The 27,504-nt window shown below is 38.7% G+C and overlaps 1 protein-coding gene across 4 annotated transcripts; it reads left to right on the top strand.

Moving 5' to 3' along the window:
• Positions 1–157: 157 nt before the first annotated feature.
• atf2 (activating transcription factor 2) lies at positions 158–27,504 on the top strand. 4 transcript variants are annotated; one of them, XM_055215111.2, is made up of 12 exons: positions 159–246; positions 924–993; positions 1,565–1,661; positions 1,766–1,884; positions 3,745–3,870; positions 6,603–6,781; positions 7,527–7,641; positions 8,909–8,995; positions 15,271–15,438; positions 16,776–16,982; positions 20,777–20,882; positions 25,622–27,504. In XM_055215111.2, exons 2-12 carry the CDS (start codon positions 946–948, stop codon positions 25,837–25,839), a joined length of 1,470 nt encoding a protein of 489 aa, XP_055071086.2. In that variant the 5' UTR covers positions 159–246; positions 924–945; the 3' UTR covers positions 25,840–27,504. The 4 variants fall into 4 exon arrangements, with proteins under 4 accessions (XP_055071088.2, XP_073710966.1, XP_055071086.2 ...); XM_055215112.2 differs by lacking the exon at positions 159–246 and adding an exon at positions 289–354; XM_055215113.2 differs by lacking the exon at positions 20,777–20,882 and having other exon boundaries at positions 158–246.

The following is a 27,504-nucleotide window of genomic DNA, read 5'->3' as shown; positions in this document are numbered from 1 at the left end:
TCCTCCCCTCACTGCAGCCGTCTGCTCTCGTCTGAATTTCAGGCAAGGCAAGCTGCATCTCAAACAAGCCTAATGGGTCAAAAGAACGCATAACTCTCGCGAGATCATGTTTTAAAGGGCTTGGCTCTGCCTGGTCACTGAATTCTCGCGAGAGTTTGGCTTTGTCTCCCAGGGCTACAGCGGAGTTTACAGTTCTCGCGACAGCTGAATTAAGTGAGCTCTGGCTCTGAAAGGTTCAGCCCGCGGGTAAGTAACTACATCAATACACAATATTTATAAACAAACAGACTCGTCTTTTTGAGCCTCTGCCTGGCGAAGGAGGTAGCATATACAACAAATCAAATTCAAACAAAGGTTTGCGATACAATACAAACACGGCAGTGTTTCTTTGTTAATAACTTGGCGACGGGTAACTATCATGCTAAGAGCTAGCCACGGTCCCGTTCAGGTGAATAGAAAGAGAGGCTAACGGCGCTAGCAGCGATTAGCCTTACTGAGACAGATGTAAACAAGATGTTCAGTGTTGATACAGTGTCATTGCCACGGGGAATGTTTGTGTAAATTAAAGAAATGTAGTCTTATCTCATCTAACGTTAGCCTTATGGAAATATAAATACTATTTTACTGCATGGCATTTAGAGCAGAATGTGATAATAGGTTGTGAACAGCAGTCTGAGCATTAAACTCATGAGATTAACTGTTCAAAATCTTTCATTTACACATCCCTCTGCTTTGGCAGTTTGATCTGATGCACAACTTATTCAGAGTTGGCAACAATAGGGCAAGCTAACACTCGTGGTGCACATGGTGGTAGATGATAACATTACACAATTGTGTTTTATGGCAGCATTGTGCCTTTATGTTGTTATCACTCAGGTTATCAACGATTGTTGTGTTTAACTTGTTTTTGTTGTTGTTATCAGGTGGCAGATTGAAGCTGTGAATATGAGCGATGATAAACCATTTCTCTGCACTGCTCCTGGCTGTGGACAGGCACGTGAAACACTTAAAGGGGACAGAGAATGAAAAAACATTTTTACCTTGTCTTTGTTGAATAATGGTAGTCAACCCACATTCACAAACATACAAAAAGTGCTAAACATGCTAAACATATCAGTCTCATAGAAATTCCTCTTTTAGAAATGTCAGCCAGAAAACAGCCCAATCTGAAAAACTGATGCTTATGACATCACAGGCATCTAACTGCCCATCCACTTTAAAATAATTGGCTACATTTTTTGAGTGGCAGCAAAGTCAGCCAATCAGTAATGAGATTGCAAGTTAAGCCAGTAGGGGGAGCCAAATAGGTGCAAAACCACTTGTTTAAAATCCCCCACCCTGGTAGAGCTATCTGAGAGAGGTTTTTATGAAGCTTCTAAGACATTACAGACCCAAACAAAAACATTTTTGTCTACATGTCACATCACAGAACAAGGATAAATACTCCGTTCAACCATTCTATGTCACCTTTAAAACACTTCAGCCTTCAAAATAAACACTGCATGTCTGGTCTTTTGTTGCCTTTGTTGTACTGATTTACACATTGGTTGTCTGCCTGTAACAGAGATTCACAAATGAAGACCACCTGGCGGTGCATAAACACAAACATGAGATGACCCTGAGGTTTGGTCCAGCACGCAATGACAGTGTCATCATTGCTGGTAAGCCTGAGAAGTCACTGGTGCACAGCAATAGATCAAACAACGGTGTGTGAACTATTTTATTTTATGATTTTACTGCCTTATGAGCTGCTGTGCCATTACAGACCAGACACCAACGCCGACCCGCTTTCTCAAGAACTGTGAGGAGGTCGGGCTGTTTAATGAGCTCACCAGCCCGTTTGAGCACGACTTTAAAAAGGCCACGGAGGATGACATTAAAAAGGTAAATGGCTCAAGAACATTTTGTGTTTTATAGGCATTGTATGACAAAGTTGTCTAAAGACGGCATGAAATCAAAAACAGCCCTATTTACTGTGTGTCAAGTAAGGGATACTGTACATCCAGTGGTTTCTTATTACAAAACAGGGTTTATTATGCGATATCAACCTTGCTAGATTCACGTTATTGCCCTTATATCACGTCTGCTTGCCACATAAGTAAATAATTACAAACTAAATATTTTGGCAGGATGTTAGGATTTTTTTTTTTGATGATGGCATTAGACCAGGGGTCCCCAACCTTTTTTACACCGCGGACCGGTTTCAGCTTTAAAAAATATTCGCGGACCGGGGGTTGAGGTCTGGGGGGGGGTGCTGAGTTGCTGTTCAAACAAAGTGCTGAAAATCCTCCTTTGCAAAATGTATAACGTTTTAAACGGAAGAAAGATCAAACAACCATGCATTGGGAAAATGAATAATTGCTTTATTTATAGTATATTTCATATAGACATGTAAAACCATATTTTGACGGATAGTTTTTTACTTTCATTGTTTCAGTTTGCCTGCCCATTTAGTCTTAATAATTAACGGTAAACGAACTTGGCTTGCTGTTCTCGAAGGCAGCTCGAATCTTGGTCGGGCTCGAGCCCCAAGTTCAAGTAACAGAACGGAAGAAAAATGCAGTGAAGGAGGAGATATGCCAGAAGAATTGCGGCTGGGCGCGGAGGCACGGAGACTCCCGTTTACCATAATGATGATTGACACAGTTTCCTTTTAAACCTACGTTAAAAGTGTAGCCGTTAAAATATTATTACTGCAGTTTATTTTGATCATGGTGCCACAATCGCTGGATAATTCTGAAGTTGTTTTACAGAAGAATAAAATGATTACTTTTCAGTCATTTGCGATGTCACACAGTTGAACGTCTCCGCGTATTTACATGATTTGTGATGTACATTTGCAAATGATTCATTAATTCATACCTCTGCAATACTTTGATTGTGTTTTAGAAGTACTGTATGCTCAAACTCTGACAGCAATGTGATTGCCGCTGCGCTGGTAGAGATATAGAGAGACCACGAAAAAGAGAAAGTGAAGCTCTGTACAAAAGTGGAAATGATTTATGTTATTTCAAGTCGGCTTTTTAAGTACAAAATACCCGATTAAGCTATAACGTAGCTATTAAAAAAAAATTTCAGGACGTTCTTGCGACCCGGTGGCAACTAGACAATAAAGTGATTAATTAAACATACAAGTTGTACTAGTTAAAATGATCAGTTTTTGCAATTATTATTCGATTATTACTGGGGGTTTTTTAAACAATCAAAAAATGATTTGTTTAAAGTCGCCATGAAACGGAAGTAGCGATTGCCTTATTTTCCCCATGGTGACGTATATCCGAATGAAACGGCTTCTGAAATGAAATAAGGCAGGGCTGGATTTGAATTTGTCCATCGAGATCTGATTGGATCGTTTGAGGTTGGGTTGTGTTGCCAGTTGCTAATCGCTGCAATCTTCTCCCAGACCCCGCCCACCTGCCATACCATATGACCGGAAGTGAAGAGAGATCGTTTTGAGGAGGGGAGGAGATTTGCATTTTTGATTAAAGATTATGAGCACACACACATTTTTTTAAAATAATGAAGCTCACAGATAAGTCATTTGTTAATAATACCACAATATTAAAAAAATATACATATAGTTTTTCATTTCAATTTCATTGCGACTTTAAACTTGAATAGATCAAATCAAAATCTCATACTACATTATCTGCTATTGTGTATTCTCTGAAATTCCTTTACAGATAACTATGAATGCCAGATTATGAGTGTATTATCAAATTGTAATTTGTGTGGTTATTGCAGCTGCCCCTGGATTTGTCTCCTCTAGTGACTCCTGTTGTCCGAAACAAAATAGAGGAGCACCCATCTATTGAGTCTCACAGAGTCAGTCCACTCCCCCACCCTGAGTCTACTACCACTGATGACAAGGTAAGACATGGGTCTTCCCCAAACCGCTATATATGTGCTTTGAAAGTAAGATCTAATGTATATATCTCTGAATTTTGTGATTTAGAAAGGAATCTTCATTTAAATCAACCTCCATTACAGTAATTACACTGTAAATTCACAATGGTGGATCGTAGGCTTATATAGAATTATGATTTTAGCTATTAAGTCATATTAAGTCATGACGTATCACTTTCAGGGTCTAACCGATCTCAAATGCCATGGGTAAATAACAAAACAATCATGCTAACATACACTCATATTATAATGCAAAACTATCAAAATACCCGATCCTAATTTTTATGTTCATAACAAAATCCGAGATAACCAGACATGGATTTTTTTTACCAAATACTAATATATTGCTGTCTGTAATTTGTGAGCCTGGGGACTGCAGTGTACACTTGTACAAAAAAAACATATGTACAAAAATTGATTTGTACAAAAATGTGTACATGACTTGTACAAAAATTTTGGCTTAAATTTGTGATATGAATTAATAGTACTCATAAACGGCTGTTTAAATAATATCATCTATTGAAATTAGTGGAGGCTCGGACCTGGAAACAGTATCCTTATGTCATGAATTAACAAGCTCATAACTATGTTCCAAAATCTACATAGACTGCTATTCTTTGTTAGACGAACATAAACTGTCTTTATGAAAAGGATCTCTATTAATGGTCACTTTCACGTGTACCACACAAAAGTTTTAGTACTTCAGCACTGAATAAAACATATTTTAATAAATATTTTTCTTAAGTGTCTACTTTACACAGAAATTTGTATTTTGCTGGTGTCTGCCTTTTCTATGAAGGACATGTTCTGCATTCGATTTTGGGCCAAATATCTTAAAATGCAGCTACAATTTGCCACCTATTGTGTATGGACACATTGCCAGCATGACTGTGATGCCCTTAGTCAGATGTGGGGAGTTTCTTAGGTTTTGGAACAGAGAAGCATGCCTTAAAGGAATAGTTTCCCCAAAAATAGTTATTTTAAAAAATTTGACAGCTCTCGTTGGTAATGTCATTGGATGGTCTCCGATTTTAAAACTTTCTTTGTGTTGAGCCTAAGAAAGTCATCTACACCTGGGATGGTATGAGGGTGCGTATAGAGTTGAAACGGTATGAAAAATTTTCATCACGGTTATAGTGACCAAAATCACAGCGGTTATCAATATTATTGTGGTTTTGTAAACAATTTCTAGAAATGTAAAAAAGTTCTGATGCAAACCAAATTTAAATCTGATTTTACATGTAACGTCAAATAAGTAACATTAATCATGACACATTTGGGGGCATGAGATAAATGTTCATCTAGTTCAAATAAGTGAGTAAATCAGATTTTCATATAAACACAGGACAGATCAACAAGTCATCTGTCTGCGTATATTGTAATGGGGTGTACTTTAGGACCCAGGAGTAAGCTGCATGACACCTGCGCTCTCAGCAGTTGTGGAAGAAACAAAAACCCCATTTACACTTTTGTCCCAGAAAATCCCTGTAAAATTGGCAGACAGGCTTCTGTGTGTACGTAAACACGTCCCGTAAATGTTCTGGGATCGCTCCCGGAAAGAGGACCTAGTAACATTGCCGTAACATTCCCGGAAAGCCCTCAGTGTGAATAAGACACAGAAACAATGCCGCAAGGGCATGTAGTGGTTTAGTTTTTTAAAATGCAGTTTACATGCAGATTAACATTCACGAACTGGACTTGAAGCAGAAATCGGGTAGCTTGTTACCATCAACGCTAAAGCTGCATCATTCAGCAGCTTAACGGCGCATTCACACGGGGCGTAAGTGTTCACGCTTAACGGAAGGCTTGTCTGAAGCGTGGCCAACAGCCAATCACAGTGGACGCTACACATGCTCCGTTCTTCTAAAACGTAATTGGCTGGCTCTGCCTAGGTTATTTGCATAAGGCGATCTGATTGGCTGAAATGTTCAACTTCTGCCGCGAACAACGGCACTGACGCGGCGCCGACGGATCCATAATTCAATTCAGCATAAAATTAAAAGTGAATGGGAAGCGTTAACGCTGACGCCCCGTGTGAACGTACCATAAAAGAGTAGTGCGTCATGTGCTCATATAAGCTTATAATAAACAAAAATGCACGTGTGTTACCGCAACAAGATATATCATTCAGCTCTTTAAAATGGGGGTTTTTAAATGCACATTAACATTCACGATGAGAAATATCTGCAAACTGGACTGAAGCAGAGATCAGCGCTGAAATCATTCACCAACATATTAGAACAGCACATCAAGCACTCTTTTATAATCTTATCATAAACAAAAATGCATGCGAGTGGTATATTGAGAGTGAAATCAGAAATAAATAATAAACTTCAGGCGCTGCAGAGAAAAAAAACTACCAAGTGCAGGACTTTAAACACGTCACGTGTCTCAACCGAATCTTTACGGCATCTGTGTGAAAGCACGCACAGATTCCGGAAAATCATTGGCAGTGTGAATGAACCAAAATTCAAAAATTTTTGGATGAACATCTCCTTTAATGTTTTGAAGTGGTGCCGAAGCAGCTGTAAAGCTATACATGCCTTTTATGTGAACATACAGGCACTCTATGTTTAGGTGTGAAGGCTCTTTATTGTAGATCTAACACAGTAAGAAAGAGTTGACTAAGATGAGGACTTGAAGCAGTCAGAAGTGTGAGCGGTTGATGCAGCTTGGCTCTCGTGTGGTGTTTTCAGGAGGTTTCTTTGCAGCCGACCTTTCTTCCTCCATCCACTATAGTCCGTCCTGCTTCACTTCAAGTCCCCAGTGTACTTCTGGCCAGCTCTGATGCTGGCGTTGTTATTCAGCAAGCCCTTCCATCTCCGACATCTAGCTCTGTTATAACCCAGGTCCCGTCCTCTAGTAGGCCGATAGTGTAAGTAACTTCTAAACGTTGCTTATTCTGCTTCTATCTCAGTTTACCATCATTTTCTCTTACGTGCCTCGTTCAGCATTTTCGCTTGCGACACTCATTTAATTGGGAGACCTTTTGATTCGGTTTCAGTTACTTGTGATTCATGTGTGTTTACCTTTACATTGTAGAATTTTGAAGTGCTCCACCATTAAAGTACTTTAGTGGTTTTCATTTGAGCTTTTTGCTTTGTTTTATGCACCAAAATTTAGTTCTTCAAGGCATTTTTCATTATTATTATTATTATTATTTTTAAATACTTAAAGTCAACATGAAATTCAGATTGATCTTAACAAACACTTTAAGTCTAGTTTATAACTCATCTGTATGCATGATTTAAAAGAAATGTCATAATACTTTCATCGAAATACATCAACTTGCTTTTCCTCTGAAACGGTTTTCTTTTTTGGTTGGTGGCTTTGCAAGCTATTGGTTAATTTAACCAATCTCCAAACAGGCCAAATAATAGACTTTTTTGTAGGTAATGCAGCTCTTCTAGTATATAGTGTTAAAGTTTAAGGCAAGTTATCTTTAAATAGGGAGTTGCAAATGTCATTTCATGTTGACTTTAAAGCATGATGCTGTGTTGTGTTTTTGTACTTGCTTATTGTGTGTCAAATTGAGGTTTTACATCATATCATGTATTTGCTGTATGTCATTATTACATTTGGTCTGAATAATATTTGCGTGTTTCTGTCTTTGTCTTTAGTCCGGTGTCAGGTACATTTCCGGTTCTTCTGCAGCTGCCAAATGGTCAAACCATGCCAGTCGCCATCCCGGCAACCATCGCCAGCTCCAGTGTCCATATACCTACTGCCATTCCTGTAAGTGTCACACTCCTCTCTTTTACATGCATTCATAAAGATCCTGTATTATGACATATGAATGTTATCATTGAATTAATAATGACTATAAATGAACAGTGTTTTCGTTTTTTTTTTATTATTCCATTGAAAACGTAATTATTTTAGCTCTTTTTTATGACGTACTATGTAGACATCAAGTAGGGTTGCCAACTTTCTCACTCTGCAATCTCTTCAGGATTGAGACCAAGCTTTGTAATGCAGATCTTATACATGCACAATAAAAAGCAAACATGAAATTGTATTATTTCCCCCTCTTAAACGTATACTGATTGTGCTTGAAGCGTTCTGTGATTGGATGAAAGGTATCAAAGATTATTCTCAAGTGTCGTGATCAGCAGCGCTGCTGTTGCTGCTTGTGGCACCGCAAGAACTGACTGGTGGATGACATCAAAGTACCACGAGAACATTTTCTAATCACTCTCGCGGGATTTTGATGTTATCTCTTGTGGGGCCACATGTAGTCAAACAAGTCTGTTGTATCAGTCACTAGTTAGATCAGCGAAGCAATCAAAAAATTGGATGTGGGACGTCCTGTCTGGGACAAATAAATTAGGCTCAAAATACGGGACAGTTGGCAACCCTAACATCAGGCAATGTCGTAACTAAAACGTAAATCCAGTCTACTTTTGCATTAATGATGTTGCTAAGCTAACAATGAGATACTAAATACACAAATGTTGCTCTCGCATTGCATGCTGATTCATAAGCGATTAAAAGCAATATACATAAGCGCTGCATTGCCTCTAATTCAAAAGTTTAAGTAAAATGGGCACTGTTGCATATGTATTTATAAGCCCCTCCCACTTTGTCACATGCTGATTAACTGGTGGAAAATTATCTCACCACAGCATCCCCAATATCAGCTTACATTACACGATTGTTTCTATAGTGACTGATAGTCGCTGAGGAGGAGTACATATTAACATCACTAGGCTTTCAGCAGGAGGAGAGAGAAATAAATCTTCTGCTTATAATAAAGTACCATGATATTAACTACTTTTTTTAAGCATGGACATGGTATTTTTTTAAAGAACTTTGGTGTGCTTTTGAAAAGCATCTATATGTGAATATATGAATATTTTTCACTATATCACTAGTTCATGGCATATTAAAACAGAATGTGGCTGTCCTGTAGCTCAACCAGAAAAGAAAAGTTTTTATTGCTATTAGGAGTTCAGATGATCATTTACAAGCTCTTTGCTTCTGTGTTTTTGTGTGTTTTCAGCTGGTCAGACCAGTCACCGTAGTGCCTAGTGTCCCTGGAATCCCCGGCCCCTCCTCTCCACAGCCTGTCCAATCAGAAGCCAAGATGGTAATTTCTTCCACTCTCTAATTTACATATGAATCCTCATGAAACCTCAAGTATGTTTCGGTGTAAGCAGATTTTGCTTGAGCCCCGAGGGACTGGAGGATATACAGTACACAACATTGGCACATAATAGATCCTTGCCAGCTTGCAAATTGTAGTTTGATTATAAGAGCACTAGAGGGCATCAGTCTGAACCGTGTGTGAGAGGGATTGTTGTTAAATTAGTATTATGGGGTTGGAGTCAGGACATAGATAAGTATAAAATTTAAACTCACCCATTCGTATGTTCACAGACAATTTTAGGTTAAATATTAAGTAATATTATACTATGAATGTTTGAACCGATGGTGCACAAAACTATTACTGAATCAATGTCAACTTTGTTGAACATTAGCGCTGTTCTATATTTTATTGACACTTAATTAGTGAGCGAAACAAAAATGCTTGAACTGCCATGCTTGGGTTTAGGGATGTCCCGATCCGATATGCTGGATCGGTATCGGGGCTTCTGGGCCAATTCTGCACCCAGAATGTGCATAAAAAGTCCGGTCAAACGCATAATTCCCAAAATAACCATCTGCACACTAAACCTTTTTAACTATGACTGTTTTACGCAATTAAGAAAGAAATATTTAGCATACTTAATTGATCAAACGTACCTATTGTATGTTCTCCTAAACACTGCCATGATTAATATTTACTTATGTTTCCTGTAACTTGTAAATCATTTTAAATGATTTATTTTAACATTTAAAATTATACTAGATTTAGCAGAAAGCAGTATACACATTTAATTACAGTAGTATCGGGCAGATATCGGTACCGGCTGATATAAGGAATTCTGGTATCGGTTCGGAAATGAAAAAGTGGGATTGGGACATCCCCACTTGGGTTTATTTTCAAACTTCTCTGTGAATACTTGCAAAAGTGCAAATTTTACATATAAGCAATAAACATGTTACAAAATATATATGCAATATAATCTATATATAAAGATCTAAGTAATTGATAAACTTTTATAACCTATTTATTGAAGGTCTATTACAAGGAATTTCTACAGTTTTAAGCCTTAAAGTGTGACTGAATTGATGAGTATTATAAAACATAAGTAATAGCTGAGAAAAAAATCATTTCATAAGTAAGCAGAATGTACCTTATAGTATATTCAAAAACATACTGTATGTGACCCTGTCTGTAACACCTTAAAGCATCAAAATGTGATTTTACTCATTGATTTCAATCTTTTACATGACCTTACTCAGGCAATATTACAGGGGACATATGATGAAAATCTGACTTTTTCCATGTTTAAGTGTTATAATTGGGTCCCCAGTGCTTCTATCAACCTAGAAAATGTAAAAAAAGATCAACCCAGTAACTTAGTTTTGGTAAATAATTCTCTGCAAGCATGTGAAAAAATATGTCATTAAAATTTGGCTCCCCTTGTGATGTCAAAATGGGATAACACCGCCCCTTAATCTGCATTATTCAACCACAGCACTGCCATTTAGTGCAGAGATCAGCTCATTTGCATATTAAAGGACACACCCAAAAACAGCACATTTTTGCTCACTCAATTATCTATATGGTATTTTGAGCTCAAACTTCACATACATACTTTGGGTACCCCAAAGATTTATTTTGCATCTGAAAATGTCTTGTGAAATGTCCCCTTTAAAGATATCAATAATATTCCATTTTCTGAAGGCTGTACATTTTCTTTCATTGAAGTAAAAATGTGATTTCCAAGTCTTATTTTATTGAAGCGGTCATGAATTGTCAGGCGCTTAGATATCCATGTGAACAAATCAGTGTGCATTTGTTTCTGCATGGCTCTAAACAACAATAAAAACACACCATCTCCACGGACCAACACACCCAGAGCACATGAACATACATTTACTCACATAAAATACACAGTATACCATATTCATCCACCCACCATTTACAGAAAACACTTACAAAACCTCAACTCATCAGAAAACATCTAATGAACCCTCATCAACCAAACACCCCCCATCTCTCTTTATCTCGCGCTCGCTCGCTCCCCAGCCACACAGACATGGCACTTTACAAGGACTGATGATGCTGCAAAGACCACAATAATGATAATTAACTTGCTGAATTTAGAAGATTATGCTGTTAATTAGTTGCAAAATAAAGATAAGTAATAAAGGAGCAGATGGTTGAAAGAAACCCTCGAGATGTTGGGCTAGTGTTCTGATGAGACTGCGATGGCAGATATGAAATATGTATCTGACTGGCCCTGCACACATTCCTCTCTCTCTCTCTCTCTCTCTCTCTCTCTCTCTCTCTCTCTCTCTCACAGACTCTCTATGAATTGTTTCATGTGAAAAATTCCCTTCTAGTCATGTGGAAATGTGAGTTCGGCAAGGTACTGCTCCATAAACTAATTTGCCTGATAGATTGGTCTGGCTAGAATAGCTGTTAAAATAATGTTCTTTTCTTCTTTTACCATAAAAATTAATGCATCCTCCATCACTGTGCCTATGGTTGCACACCTCACCTGCTGTAGGGGGGTTTGTTAACTTGAAGGAGGGCACCACCGTTTTTCAAGATTTTGCTATGTTTTTGCCTCAGCTTGGATTAATTGATGCATGCCTTTTTTTTCAATGCGTGCACAATCTTGGTGCGGCGCTTCTTGGGTGTGTTGGCATTTAGCTTGGCCCCGTTCATTCTTATGGCTCTAAACAAAAGTTTTATTTTGTGCCACCATACTTACTCGTGTAACTACTCATGTAACAGTCTTTAAATAGAGAAAACATGGAAGTGTTTGGTGGCTTCTTAATTCATCCCTGTTTGGAGCCGTGGGAATGAGTGGGGCTGGGCTGGGTGCTGGCGCATTCGTGGGGCGCTGTGCAGAGATTAAAAGTGCACGCATTGAAAAAAAAATTGGTATGTGTTGATTTGTTTGGGTTGAGGTGGGAACATAGTAGAATATTGAGAGGCGGTGATGTTTTCCTTTAAGGTTGACTGGGTTTGAACTAATAACTGCTTCCTCCAAAGGGTTTAACGGTGAAATTAAGAGGATATATGATCTATAGAAATACAATCGAAAGAGATATATTAAGAATTTACATTATATTTATTTATACAAAATAACTATTGATGAAGAATGAAGAATGTGAATATAAAACCCCCCTAAAATTAAAATAAGATTGCATTTTGCTATTTAATATGTATAGAGTAAAGATCATTTGTTTGCTTTCACTAATTATTATTTTTTGGAAATCCTTTTGTTTAATTATATTAAGTTGAAGCATCACGCAAATGATAATGGTAAAATTTTTTCTGTTTTAGTCAAATGTGTAGGTTACTATTGCATTTTATTTCTGTTTGTTGTTAAAAATATTAAAGTTATTAGAATGAAATCGAAAAAAAAAACCGAGAACACATTTCAATACCAGACTTTAAACTGACTTTAGAAACAATCAGTTTGTCACACCACAGAAAAAATATGTTATTAACCTCCCAGCCAATTTTGAAAGACGAAATAAACCGTCAAGTAAATAAAATCTTGAAAAAACAAAAGCTTTAAAATATAGTCTGGATTCTCTGCCCTCAAACGCTGGGGCCGTGTCCGCTGTTGGCTCTGAAAACACGCCCACTCTCGGAAAAGCTGCAGTCTCTTTTAACTTTCGAATACCCCTACAACCTGAATTGATGCTCGTCATTGTGTTAGGGGCGGGGCCCCTCATTGAGCACTCATTTTAGCCCCGCCCCAATAATCCTGCACAAAAGAAAAATGTTTAATAGTGTAACGCCACAATTTAGTAATGTGCTTCAGCAATACATTTCTAACATATGTTTAGAAATAAATCTTTTAAATGACTTCACACACTTAAATTATACTTTTGTATTAAACATTTTGAATTTTATTAGCAACATTGGCTTTTTGATTAAAAAGGTGGTTTCCCTAGAAGTTAAGCAATTTTAGGCAAAATGCATATGACGATATATTTTGAATATAAATGTAGCTCTATAGTCCTGGTGTTGTCATTATTAGGGGATTCTCATATAGAACAGCACTTAGCGCTGAGGTCTCTGTGCTACAGTACGCCAGGGAAAGGCAGATTTCCCTGACAAGAGAAAATCATGGATGTCTCCAGGGAATAGGGAATTAGCTACGACAGCTCTTACTCCTGTGGAAGAGCTCTGAGGGAAGCATCTGTTTAAAGCTGTGATGAATATGTTGTTTTAATCCTTGCCTCTGGTTTTCTGCAGAAGTTAATTATTCTAATCTTCAGTTCTCACATCTTTCTAATGTAGTTTAGCCTCCTGATCCCTGAGAGAGGAAGATAGCACCATGTTTTTTCTTTTTCATTTGACTGCAGTTATCCTGCAGGTTTATAAAAGTGCTGAAGAGAAGATTAACTGTTAAATGCACTGCACCTAGACAGATTTTTTTACTTTGAGCATAATGTCTGTTGAACACTGCATTTTTTTTTTTGGTCAAGAAGTGTCTAATGTTCAACTAACCAACTATAGTTTTTTTGGTGTCGGTCTTAAAGGTCAAGTAGGGGAGATTTGCGATGAGACCAAAGATAAATCACACAGCTTTGTTCATAACACAGCAAATTGGATATTATAATACAACGCAACATTATAAAATACAACGTTTTACCTTACGACGACCTTGCATAGTGAAAGCTGGTCCTAAACTTAAAAATCGGTAGATTTTTGCGTGTGAAGTTTTTCTCAAACGCGAGCTGAATGAGCTGATGAATGACGATGACAAAACCGCTAAAATTTGATTTTAAAACTGCACGCGATGCTCAGCTGTTACAATACTGTATATTTACTGTATAACCATCTTATATCATTCACAACCAAACTGCATATTCTAATTTTAATAAACAGAACTACGTCTAAAACAAACACAATAAAAGCTGCTGGAGACTTGCCATTGGCTGTTGTATTTGAATGAATAAATAATGAGGTGAGTCCAAGAAAGGATAAGGGGATATTTTGGGCATGTTTTACTATAAAAAAAGTTTTAAATTAATATGTGTTGGGTTATTACGTTTATGTAATACTAAATTGCATTGTTTCTGATATATATTTTAAAGATGTGGTTTTTTTTTTAGTTACCGTCATAGAGAACAGTAGTGCTTTTTCTGTGACTTAAATACTGCTGAAAAGGCCTCCAAAGCTTGAGCAAGCTAATCAGATGAGACTGGGCGGGAGCTATAAACGCTAGCACTTGGCTAAGGAAGACATTTTTTGTTTAAAGACACTCCGTTATTTTAAGGTTGGCTGGACATTTTTGGGGGGGCAGAAGGAAAATCTGGGGGGGGGCAATGTAGACCCGGCCCTGCATCTAACCATCCTTATATTATGCATTAATTCATATAAAGACAAGAAATGACAATTATTTTCTCTGATATTGTATTAACAGTTATCATTTTGATGAATAGTATTTACATTGTTTTTATTTCATTATCATTGTATACCTGAGGTTTCATTGTAACACTGTGTGACAACTAACTCCGCTGTGTAAAAAATGTTTTCAATCCCAGCTATAAGTTACTAGGAGTTGCTGACATGTTTCAAAATGCTGTTATGTTTTAGGTAACAAGACAGTGATTAAAATAATATAAAGTTGGATTTGGTGACTTTGGATTTTGGTTGGATTTTTGTGAAAAAACTGCCTCCAAAAAACTCTCTGCTCCATATCTTAACCAAAACACATCCAAACTTTTAGTCATTTTCTGACAAGAGAAAGACCAAAAGCACAGATTACAGTAAGTGTGCCCCGCTCACCCCTATTGGTGAAAATTGGACAAAGCAGAATATACAAGTGTGCTTTTTTTTAATAAAATGGCTGAATATATTTTAAGGATTTGGTTTTGCAAGCTTTGGAAACATTTAATCATGCAAATAATTCTTCATCACAAGCCTTATTGTTGCTACCTGGTAAGACTTTGGTTTTTGTGTCCCATGGCTCCTAAAAGAATGTGTCGAACCAATCAGATTTCAGACAGTTTTTCTGTTTGTGTGTGCGTTATGCATCAGACCGTTTTTGAACGGTCCATTGGGCTTGCTTTCTGAGACTGGTGCTCATGTGACAAAAACAATGATAGTTTATCATAGGTTTATTTACAGATTTTTTGTGACTAATGTATGTTGATTTCACTGATAGGAATTTTTTAAAAGTGGACTTTGCCCATAAAACTCCTCTAAGTAAGTGTGTGTGTGTGTGTGTATTAAATGTTGATTTTTGGCATCTGATTCTCTCCTGTCATCTTCATCTATAGAAGCTGAAGGCGGCCCTCAGTCAGCAGCTCCCTCAGGTAACCAATGGTGATGCAGGTGACATCCAGAGCAGCTCAGCCAGCCAAACTCCGCCCCCAGACCCGCCTCCACCCGAAGAGCCCCGTCCAAAGTCACTACAGCAACCAGCTACATCCACTACAGAAACTCCTGTATGTCTCCTGTTGATTTTAGTTTAGTAAAATTTAGTTTGTTAAAAAATGTGTTTTTTAAAACTAATTTGGTCAGAGTGCTAAATACTAAATACTGAGATACTTGAAATCGGATGTTATAGATTTCAATCTTTGCTTTATTGAATAGCAGGGTGGGAATAAGCAGTATGTCAGATTATGGCAAAGTTTATTCATTAAATAAGATCAATGAATTTTGAAATAATTACTTGTTAATTAACTGCGGTAACTTATCTTGTGACACACTGACCTCAAGCCAACATTATAAATAAAATTGTGATTGATTTGTGACACTAAAGGGTGATTTATACCTGTCCAAAAATGTAACATTGCATCTTTTCTACGCAGACAGCAAGCATTGTGATTGGTCTGCTAAAATCCATGCTGTTATGTCAAAAACTACATTCGGACACGACTGTCGGAGTTCGCCCCCTAGTGGCAGTCGTAATGAAATTTCAGTTTAATTGTAAATCCGTGTCAACTTGGGAGAGAAGCTTATTCCACTTCAAAAGCCTTTAATCTAAAAATATATTTATAGTTAATAATTTACTTATCAGTAATCAATCGTTTTTAAAGGATTCAAGTGTTACTAATAGAGTTAAACAAAAAAAAGGATTAATAATTTTCAGTGTTTTGATTGGAACACACTGAAATACATCACTTCCGGTCGACATGTCACATGCAATGTTGTCGCACAAGTTTTTTTTTTTGCATGCAAAGCTTTAATTGGATCTGAAACTTACACTCCCACAGATGGTTGGCACCGTACGCAGCTCCTTTTCGGCTCTCCTTCCCGTTTATTGGCCATCATTTGTCATGTACAGTGGCGTCTTTAAAGTAACCACTCTGATTTTAAATCGAACAAAGATTACCTGCGGGCCGGATAAACATGATTGCAGGGCCGGATTTGGCCCTGCCCGCCGCCAGTTGACTAGCCCTGTTGTAGGTTACACCAGTAACATGTCTGTGGAGACTGACTACTAGTGATCTGCATGTGTAATTGCACATTGACGTAACCAACAACGCAGGAGTAGAAATAAGCCTTAATGCTATGAGTCCTGTTTTCCACTATTTAAGGTTGTTGCAATTGCGAAAAAAAATGCGAAAGAAAAAACAGATGAATGTTTGGTAAAAGAGATTTAATAATAATTTAGAAAATCATAAATATGTTTTTTTTTAAAAATAAACAGCTGAAAGTTTTATGAATGGTTCATTTTGGCAGAATGTTGGACCTTTTTTTTAATAATAAGTGTAATGGTGCCATTTCTGTCATTTTAATGCGTTTAATATTTTTTTACATATTTTTGATTGTTGTATAGCTGTCTCCAGCCCCAGCAGCCCAGCACACGACCAGTACAGGCGGGCGGAGACGAAGAACCACCAGCGACGATCCAGACGAGAAAAGACGTAAGTTTCTGGAAAGAAACCGAGCGGCTGCGTCTCGCTGCAGGCAAAAGAGGAAGGTCTGGGTGCAAAGTCTGGAGAAGAAAGCTGAAGACATGAGCACCGTGAACGGACAGCTACAGGTACGCACAAAGCAGCTCTTTAAAGTCAAAAGTTACCTGCGTGGTCAAACATGAGTGTGCGTCTGATAGCCAGACACAGACGGCGATGAAGTCATTAATAGAAATTAAGAAATGTGTCTGCATGACAGCCGCCGTGTGATTGTTTGAGTGCCGCACATCGATATGGCCCTGTCAATAAAGACGTTTCCTCCAGATGTCATCGGCACACATGCGTGTCGTCTCTTCTGTCGAAGCGTTTGTGAGCTGCCCTGGAACTCTCTCAGGAAAAGCCGTCTTTTTCTCAACACGCGTTTCGTAGCAGGCAATTAGGATCCGCCACTGACAAGTTCGAAACAGTTCACGTAACCGTTGTCTCTGCTGATAACGGAGAGTGCGGCTCGGCGGCGGCACGTTCCAGACAATTTAATGAGATGTGCCACTGTTTATTTGCGCGCTGTCTTTTTTATTTGTCCGTTTAGACAAAGCGCACCGGTTTAGCGGAGGGGTGGGGGAAGGCCGATTAATTTGTGGGTTATATTATGAACGAGTAAACTAACATAAAACAGATGGAAAGCTGAAGAAGGCTGTTGGGCGAATAGCAGAACGTTTGAGACCGAGAGGATGCGCATTCGAGAGGCGATGTGTAATACGAGGGCATTTATCAGCACTGATGGGTTGCTGTAATTGTCCCTCTCTGCCCCGTTGGCCCAGCTGATCAGAGCGTAGAGCTCTAATGATGCTCAATTACGTTAACATCATCCTTAACTGGCTTTTTAATGAGGTGTCAGGGTTTGCCGACCAGCGCACGGCAACACTCGGGCCAAACATCCCCCCTGTGCTGTCTTTATGGATGCAGCCGGTCTGTGATGACATTAAACACTTTAATGGCCTGCTCTTCTTTATCTGCCATGTTTCTGAAAACACGAGATGGGAAAATTGAGATTCATCAGATGTTATAGATTTCAATCTTTGCTTTATTGAATAGCAGGGTGGGAGGAAGCCGTATGTCAGTTTAGATGTTACTAAGAGTTCAGTAGCTGGGTGCAGGGAATAAAGGAATTGGAATTAGAATAATCATATTTAACTTAAAAGTTAACAGTTTATCCAAACATACTGGGCAATTCCTAACTATCTGCAACATTCAAAAACTGCCTCAAGTTAATGGATCATTGTGTATGTTTTAGCGGCATCTAGTGGTGAGATTATGAATTGCAACCAACGGCTCAGTCCACAGCTCACCCCTCCTTTTCGAAAACGCATAGAGAAGCTACGGTACACAGGGCCAAACAGGACAGACATGTCATTATCTGAGACAACGTAGTGATGAAACGCGCTCTTTAGATCGGTGTGTTCGTTTAGGGCTACTGTAGAAACATGGCAGCGCGAAATGGCTACTTCCATATAAGGAGATAATACAATACATAAGGTCCTTATACACCACTAATAATATACATATATATTATATTATATATTTTAACCATATTATATTGCAATTCTTTTAAGAAATCCATAAAAAACAGTTTTTGTTGAGTACAATAGTTTTAGTGAAAATAAAGCATTTTTTAAAGATATAACGCAATCACGTATCTCCGTCATTAACAGCCCCACTGATATTTCTATGATAGCTGGGATAAACGATTATTTTTTTAAACGATTAATCTAGCGATTATTTTTCAATGCATCGATTAATCTAACGATTCATTTTATCTGTCAGATTCAACTTCGATTAGATTCGACTCTTGATTATCTACCCATTAATTGACTAATAGCAATTTATACATGTTGATTAACATATCTGAATGGGAAAAAAACATGAATTCCTTAACATTGCAATATATGTTTATTGCTCTTAAAATTTCAAAATAAAAAGACTATACAAGTGCAAAATAATGCATTCTTAGTCAGAGGTAGCATTCAATAAAGCGTTTGCAGCGCATACTTTGCAGTTTAGTAACAGTATAAAAATCTCAAGTTCACATTACTTTATTTTACATGCATTTATGAGCAAAATTTCTTCAATATGCCTTTTGATGGTTAGAGTAATTTTTATGACTTGATTTGTTTAATCTAAATTGTTTTTGTGCTGTTTAGTCCATGTAATGACAGATATAAACACAATTATAGACTTAAGAAGCACATACATTATTAAATCTCTTTCTCTTAAGTTTTTCTCTTAATGGTAAAATGACACTTTTTCGCGTCAATCTACAAGCCTTTAAACCATAAACAAAGCACTGTCACTTTAATTGAGTGTAAGGAGCGCAGTAAAAATAGAACCGATGCAGAAACAATGCAGAACGGCGAGCTCGCGCTGCTCATGCATGCGGTGTGCATGCTTGTTAACATGAGCGCTGAAAAAAACATGCACCGCTTACGCACTGCTCACACTTGCAGTGTGAAACCAGCGTGGACTGGACCCACTTGCATTGCTACAACTCTCTGCGCTGCCATTTTGAGTCTGACGAATCGACGCGCATATTTTGCGCTGATGTATTTTTTGTGTCGACGTCGTTGATGATGTTCACGTGTTGTCCCAGCCTTAGTAAATAGTTTTATATATTATTTCAGACACTGAACGGCCAGCAATTTATTAGTTTATTTTTGGTCCACCAACAAAATTAGTTTCTTCCCTGTGTTGCGAACTCATCGAATCTGAATTCAGTGTAACTCATTCAAGTTATTATTGCAGTGCTCCATTAAGAAAAAAACGCTTCCCTGTCAATGACGAGTTTTTACGACAATCCGTGTTTCCGCAATTATCCACAAGGTGGCGCTCTTATCCAACTTATAAAACACTTAAGCATCCACTGATCCAAAAACAGTAAAAACGGTGTATGTTTTGAACATCATTCTGAATCTAATCTATGACAAAAGTCCTTTACAAAAATGCAATGATCTTGGCTTTTTGCTTCTAATTTGATGTTTTTGACGAAACCTACCTAAATTTGAGAGGTGATAAAAGACAAATGAAGATAAGATGAAACTTTTTTGTTTGAAAGCAGATGGTCTGTTCTTTCATTTAATATATGTTTATATGTTTAAAGAAGAACATTTACTGAAAGGCATTAATTTAATCATTAAAAATGTTGGTGGGGATAGAGTTAAACTGTTTACTGTAAAATGTAAAAAATCATATATATCTAAATGTAGCCTTTGGTCAAGTCAAGCTGTAGATGTCCATACTGACAATCTGTATTACTTGTGTTTAGATGGACACATTGAATTTTAATGAGATAGCAGATTACCAGAAAACTAAAAGAGGGGTCGTCTTTGTGGCCATAATGGACGATGGCAGCGAGCAGTTTAGATTTTGTTGATACATGCGTGCAGTGTCGGAGCATCTGTGTTTAAATCTGCTTCTCTGCTGCCCACCGTGCCAACACTGGCAAGATGAAACAGATGGAATGAGATAAACTGGCACGCTTTTAGACTGCTAGATTAAATGTCAGCCATGTTTCTTAGGAAAAGAAGAAACGGTTAAATGTTCGGCAGGGTGTTGTGGCCTTTTCTCGCTGCCATTCGTTTCTCGGTAAATCCTGTTAAAGTCACCTTCACTGTTAAACAGTCTGTCTTTAGCGCATGCAGAACAGCGCGGCCCCATGGGAGTCTTAACTGCAGTCGAGAGTAAATCTCGGCAGAATGGGCGACAGTGTTTGGCTGATGGGAGGAGGGGGGTTTCTCTGTATTTCACTCTCGGGGGACACTGCCATTAAGCAGCTATAATTGTGTCCCAAAAAAGCTCAAATGGATCTTTTTGTTGATTCCTTGCGTATCCTGACAGGTAACGTGCTTGTTTCTCTTCTCCTTGTGTCCAGAATGAAGTGACTCTTCTGCGTAATGAGGTTGCTCAGCTGAAACAGCTTCTGCTGGCTCATAAGGACTGTCCTGTGACACTCCTACAGAAGAAATCAGGATACCATCGTGAGTACCACACCACCAAACCAGGGCAGATACTTCGTAATGTCACATTAAATAAGTCATATGCAGCCTGAGATTTGTATTCATTAGGGCAGCATTTGTAGACTTACTATCATATTTGCACTGTGTTCAGTTGAGATCAGGATTTAAGACATCACATCGCGCATGACAAGACTGTCTGACTTTCTGTAAAAATGAGCTAAAATCTCTGGACTGCCAGCCATGCTTAATGGGTTGTAAAAGTATTTTTTTTTGTAATTTATTTTTTGACTGTAACAGATGAGTGTTATTCCTAATGAGTGTTCTGTGGGGTATTTGATGAAATGCGAGGAATGGATTATAAACTAGCCCTGAGTGTAAAATAACACAGATTCATCTCTTCCCATTATTACTGTAGAACGACCGTGGACTCATATATTTGCAAAATGATCCCTGTTGTATGTGGCACTGTCCTCTTTAAGATGAGTGATAAAGAGGCATTCAGAAACGGGGGGCTGCTTTTGTTACACATGCGTCTTTTGCCGTTATGCTTTAATGACGCCTTGTGAAATGTGCAGATCTGTGGCTCGTCTGCCATATGCAGCCACTTCATATCAATTAGCTGTTGTCACGAGGACAGAGAAGCGGTTGTGGGGACAATCGTGCTCGCGCGTGTACGCATCTGCCAGAAGCTCTTCCGCGGCCTTCGCCAGACACTAAAACTTAATGGCTGCCTGTGTTGCATTTTTTAGATAACTTTGATTTCCGGCACGCCGTCGATTTTGCGTACGCTAGCCATCGTTCTTTAATCCGGCACTGACTTGATTGCCTTCAAAATGAGTGTATTATAGCCGGGAGGCTGACAGAAGCGCCGTTTCGCAACTCGGATGCGCCGCCGCAGCCGTGCAGTTCATTATGCGACGGCATTGTTAAGCAGCTTGACTGACAGGCCTCATGCATATTATGGCCGGGTGAGATTGGCTTGTCAAAGAGCGGGTTCATTTACAAGCATCTGGTGGGTCTCGGAGAGGTAGGGGAGAGTATGGAAATGATCGAAACCATTCTTCAATCCTGTTTACGCGGCAGATGTCACAGAGCACCGTGAGGGGTCATATATTAGTCACCTGTGCAAATGAGACTCACAGAAGAGCAACGTTCAGTCTTTGCCGGGTTTGTAAACAACGGCGGTGTGTGCTACATTCATCGCGGGACAGAGAGCGGCAGATGGTCATCGCCTGTCAAGAAGGTGTTCTTAATACGATGAAAAAGTGCTGTCTAAGTGATGTGTCTGTACAGGTTTCTCATGCTCACCTTTGGTTTACAGAACGCTCCAGTTTTGTTTCTTGAGTTTAGGCCTGAAACATAATCTTAGAAAATGCGTTGAGCTTGATTTAAAGGATTAGCTCACCCCAAAATTTAATTTGACGCCCATTTGCGCTCAAGCCATCCTAGGTGGGTGGGGCTAGTGGCTCATTTACATTGTCCAGCTCTTATTGTTTTAGCTTGTTAGGACATGGTGTGTGTTCAGCAGCTTTTAGTGTTGGCCAAGCATTGCATGTGTATTTCTGGCCTTAATCTATCGAGCAGCACTGGCCCAGTAGCAGTTGGGAAAAAATTACTCGAGCTGCCCTGCAAACAAGACGGGCCATGTCTCCGTTTGGCATTGCACAAACCCCATCTGCTTGCAGTGGAGATGATTCGAGAGAAGGTGAGCAGAGCGCTGTCTCAGGTGCGCCAAAGGCTCCGTATGATAATACATCACCCTCTTTTCTGCTTAATACCATTAAGTGTAATTACAGACAAATGAATACAGAGGCGAAGAGAAAACCCGCTTTTGATTTATGCCGAATTCAACCTTATGCGCGCAGATCAGGCGAGGGTATTTACAACCTCGTGGCATACACATGTAGCACATCGCCCGATCGGAGCCCAGTCGATTCATAGGGTCTGCGACGTATCAGAACCGCACACGCAATCAAATGGCCCCGCATTAATTATCAAGTGCCATTTCGGCGGCGCTTGCTTCATTAGCTACATTAATTATCGCGCTAGTCTGCATTTCTGTACGAGGGAGAGCGCGAGCGGGCCTTTTTCGTTCCCTTCCTCATCAGGAGCCAATTAATTCAATGCAACTGCAGAACAGCTGGTGGCATTTGGACCGCGCATCTCTCCTGCTCTCCTGTGTGTGTATCATTAAAATCAGGTGCAGTAATTATCTGTCGCTGCAGTAGTTGGCAGGATTGGAAGGGGATCGTGGGGAGGGGTGCGAGAGTCTGGCCTCATGCTACAGCCTCTAATACACCCTGATGATGTTGGTTTAAAATGACATTGTAACTTTAATTAAAGGTTACAAAGCGTGCACAGGGATTAATAAAAGACAAAGCGTTGGACTGGGAAACTCTTTAATCGTACTTGCTACATTCAGCCAGACCCAAAGAAGTTTAAGTTGAACCTTTGCACGTGACGTGTGTCGACATTCACCTGTGCGTCAAACTACAGAAAGTGGTGTCCATGTGGATTGTGACCTCAGCATTGCAGGTCAAGCACTGTAATGCTGCGTGCACACCAAACGCCCAGCATTGTGTTTCTTCCTCTAGATCAGTGCTTCTCAATCCTGGTCCTTGAGGCCCCCCTCCCAGAAAGTTTTAGATGTCTCCTTATTTAAGCTTATCAGCCTCCTTCTAAAATGGTAAACATGTCTCCTTAACAAGCTGATGAGTTAAATCAGGTTTGTTAAATAAGGAGACATCTAAATCTTTTTGGTGGGGGGTCCTCGAGGACCAGGATTGGGAAGCACTGCTCTAGATTACTCCCAGGATTTAACTTCGTCATGCAAATTTTTCGTTTGAGTTATTTTTTACTTGCGTGAAGACGCGATTGAGGTGAATGGTGCGTGTTTTTGCCCAATCACGCCACTGTCAGTTTGTGTCTATTCACGTTTTGTAGGGCTATGAAAATTAATTGTGCAACTGCTCGTTTTCTCAATAAATGAATTTTAATGAATTACTATGAAATGCCGCCACATCCAAAAGCCAGAGGGCGCTTTCGTGCATAAACTCCATTTGTGCCACAGAAAAAGTAGCATTACAAACTCTATTTCAGGAAATATCTAGAGGCATATTTATAGTGCTGTTCTTCAAATTGTTTGAAGTATTTTCATGATAATAAAGAATATTTTGAATAATAGTATTTGACGAGTGTTGCTTTTTTAAATGCACGTTATAAACGACTCCGACTCATAATGATTTTAGATTGATAAGGACTTCCTACTGACTAAATGCCGGAGTACATGCACAAACTGTGCATAAAACAAAGATTCAGAGCTTTGAGATTCAGAATCGATTTTAGACAGATATTTAAAATGGGGGACAGCCCTAGCGTCTTTACATTAACTTTACATTTAATCTACTCGTGCAAATTGTTGAATTCGTGTTTGGTGTGTACACCCCATAATGCATTCGCATTATGACAATTTGCAATACCTCTCCTGGTCCATACACCTGTGCATGTATACGTGACCTGCGCATACAAAGTACACACTGTTACAAAAATACAAAAATGATGTGCGTACAGTACACACATACTTTTCCATAATGAAAATTACGGAAAAGCTGACCCTCACGTCCACGTAAAAATTGAAGTATACCCTGGCACTGTATTAAAGGGGACAAAATCTGACCTTTCCATGTTTTAATGCTATTAGGTCTCCAGTGCTTCTATCAATCTAGAAAATGTGTAAACGGATAACCATGTAACTTCGTTTTGTTAAACCATTTTATGCAAGCATGTTAGAAAATTGGGTCATTGAAATTTGGCTCCCCTTGTGATGTCAGATGGGGATCTTATTATAATAATACCGCCCCTTAATCTGCACTATCCACTGTTTCTATTTCAACAAATCACCATCAACAAACCAAGTGGGAATTTTAACATGCTATAATAAATTATCTATATGGTATTTTCAGCTAAAACTTCCCACATGTACTTAAAAAAAGTTTTTTATAAATGTCCACTTTAATTTTGATTAAAAATAAATTAAAGGGTGGAAAATTTGTTGTTGAAGTTATTACCCACCACACCCAAGAAACGTTCACATTAAGCGCAATGTATGGTCCTGCGTAGGTTTTACGCCGTAGGCTGTATGTAGCTCTGCGTAGCTTGACGTTCTACGCGTACCACAAGCACTGTGATTGGTCCCCTAGAACCCCTTATGTCAGTTTTCTGCTTACGACAGTAAAAACAAAGATGATGAAAAAGCAAAGAATAGTCGCAGTCTATTTACCTCCATCACAGCTGGCCTTCTCAAATAACATTCACGCAAGCTGCTGCTTCTTCGTTTGTAGGTTTACTTGCCTAGCTGCTGCTTCTTCGGCTGTTGCGCTGCTAGTGTGGGTTGCACGTGAGGATACTGCCAACTAGTGGTCTGCATGTGTAATTGCACATCGACACAGACAACGACACACAAGTACGAATAAAAAACGACGCGTAGCTTACACTGTCGATGCTACGGAACAGAACCTACACAGAACTGTAATAAGCCCTTAAGCAAACACTACCTAAGGCACATGTTCCTTATAAAATCTTAAAAATGCAGAGAGTGTTATTCTTAAATAATTTATCCCCGGATTACAAGTAAGATTGTAAGTGTGTATTCAGGAGTTCCCTGTGCTAAAATTAGCCCAGATTCAGTCTCGCTGTGTCTCCTGATGTCTGTGCTGTCTTGTTAGGGTAGTCTCAGTCGCTTCTGTGCTTCTGTATTTCAGTGCTTGATAAGGAGGACAGCTGTGGGGAGATGTCTGTTCCCAGCAGCCCACAGAACGAGGCCATCCAGCACAGCTCCATCAGCACATCCAACGGCGTCGGCTCGTCCACGGCACTCGCGTCAGGACCCAATCCAGAGCCTGCCGCAGATCACAGCACAGAGGAAGAGGAGGAGTCACATGTGGGCGGGGCTTCTGACACCCAGTCTTCAGGAAGCTGATCAGGCCACTATAGAATCGGTCCCAGTGATTCCTTGCAGCCATGGTGAAATGAAGGAGAGAGGAACATTTTCCAGCTCTTTTCAATCCAATGCATTTGTATAAAGAGTGAGTACAGTAGTGGAAGAAAGCACTTGGAAGATCATGAAGCAGTTGTACTTGTGTTTCAGTGTGTGGTGTATTTATAGAGTTAAACACAGAGCTCAGAGTAAAGGATGGAGATGTACTGAAACACTATCAGACGCTTAAAGATGGATGAACGGGTCACTTTAATTTATATTTTGCACATGAGGAGAGTGAAAGGTTTTTAATTTTATTGATCATTGATCACGTGTTTGCTTTTATGAGTAGCTTTACAAACTGAATTATTACAGCTGACCTGAAACTAACCATCAATCTTGAAATAGTGATATGCTGTTGTGTGGATGATTCTTGGCTTGAAGTCTTTGGGAACGTCTTTACATCAATATGGATGTGATTGTTCCTTGAACAGTGATTGTCATTATTTACCATCAAATGCTTATTTCTTTGTGTGCCATTTATTTATTTGTTGCAGGTTTTATTTTGTAATCGAAATGTCAATGTATTTATAAATTATGTTTAGTTATTTCGCTTTCAATTATATTTATGATAATAATATAGGTGATAATTCATTATTTTGATAAGAAGCTTTATGCTTGATTTCCTTTTTGCTTGCTTAGAAAGTGCTCGACTTTGTATTTGTGCTGTCTCGACTCTTACAAACCTTGAGAGAAAAGATGAAGTTCTTACACTTTGTTGTCTTTCTAATTACAGTGTAATTAAGGAAGCATTGTAAATGCCATTACTGATTCAATTATTATATATGTGATCTCTGGTACTATGTTTGTCTTAGAATCATAACAACAAATGAAAAATGAAAACATGAAGAAACTTTGAAATGAGGCTTTATCTGTGAAACAGGAACTAGATCTGCTCCATAAAATAAAAACACGGAGACTCATTTTAAGTTATGAACTAAAGATGTGATTAGTCAGAATAGGTTACAAATATTTCATTATCATTACGTTGGATCTACTTTTATATTTAAAATGTCCTGGCTTACTACTGTGTAGTTTTACAAGACTTTGCATTTTTTCACTTGTAGGTATACTTTAAATGTCTTTTTTGTTTTTTTAAAGGTAATTTGTATTGAGATATGTTGTGTGTTAACCTGCATGATGCAATTCCTTGAGAGATTTAGAGACATTTTTTGAACATATCTATGTAGGATTACTGCAGTTGAACATTTTGTTACTCTTACCCCTCGGTTTCACAGATAAGGCTTAGTTAAATTAAGACGTTTAAGTATTTTTTTTTTTAAACATGCCTTAGTAAAGATCCTACTGGTGTGTATCTTAAGACAAATCAATGCCCCTGGGATATTTTAAGATCTGTCAGTGCAAGTTAGTTTCATTTCAGACTTCTCAAACATGTGTTTTAGTCTTAAACCTCGTCTGTGAAACCGGTTACACTTTTAAACCAGAAACATGGCAGCTTTTCAACTAAGGGGTTTTTCTTAACTCTTGAGTCCAGTCGTCCAGGTAAAGGATGTGATATTTATTGTGCTGTAACTTGTGAAGGCTATGTATAAAATATAAAAATGACTACAATGTTGTAATAAATCTTTTAATAGCTCTTTAAAGTTA

This window comes from Misgurnus anguillicaudatus, chromosome 17 (genome assembly GCF_027580225.2).
Source record: "Misgurnus anguillicaudatus chromosome 17, ASM2758022v2, whole genome shotgun sequence".
Classification (NCBI taxonomy): Eukaryota; Metazoa; Chordata; class Actinopteri; order Cypriniformes; family Cobitidae; genus Misgurnus; species Misgurnus anguillicaudatus.
Note: the sequence above shows the minus strand (reverse complement) of the source record. Positions and strands in the feature narration are given on the sequence as shown.

Excerpts from the sequence above, each read along its gene's own strand:
- atf2 (XM_055215111.2), top strand. The coding sequence starts at position 946 with ATGAGCGATGATAAACCATTTCTCTGCACTGCTCCTGGCTGTGGACAG. Across the intron at positions 8,996-15,270 it reads TCCAATCAGAAGCCAAGATG|AAGCTGAAGGCGGCCCTCAG; the intron begins GTAATTTCTTCC and ends CTTCATCTATAG. Across the intron at positions 16,983-20,776 it reads CCGTGAACGGACAGCTACAG|AATGAAGTGACTCTTCTGCG; the intron begins GTACGCACAAAG and ends CCTTGTGTCCAG.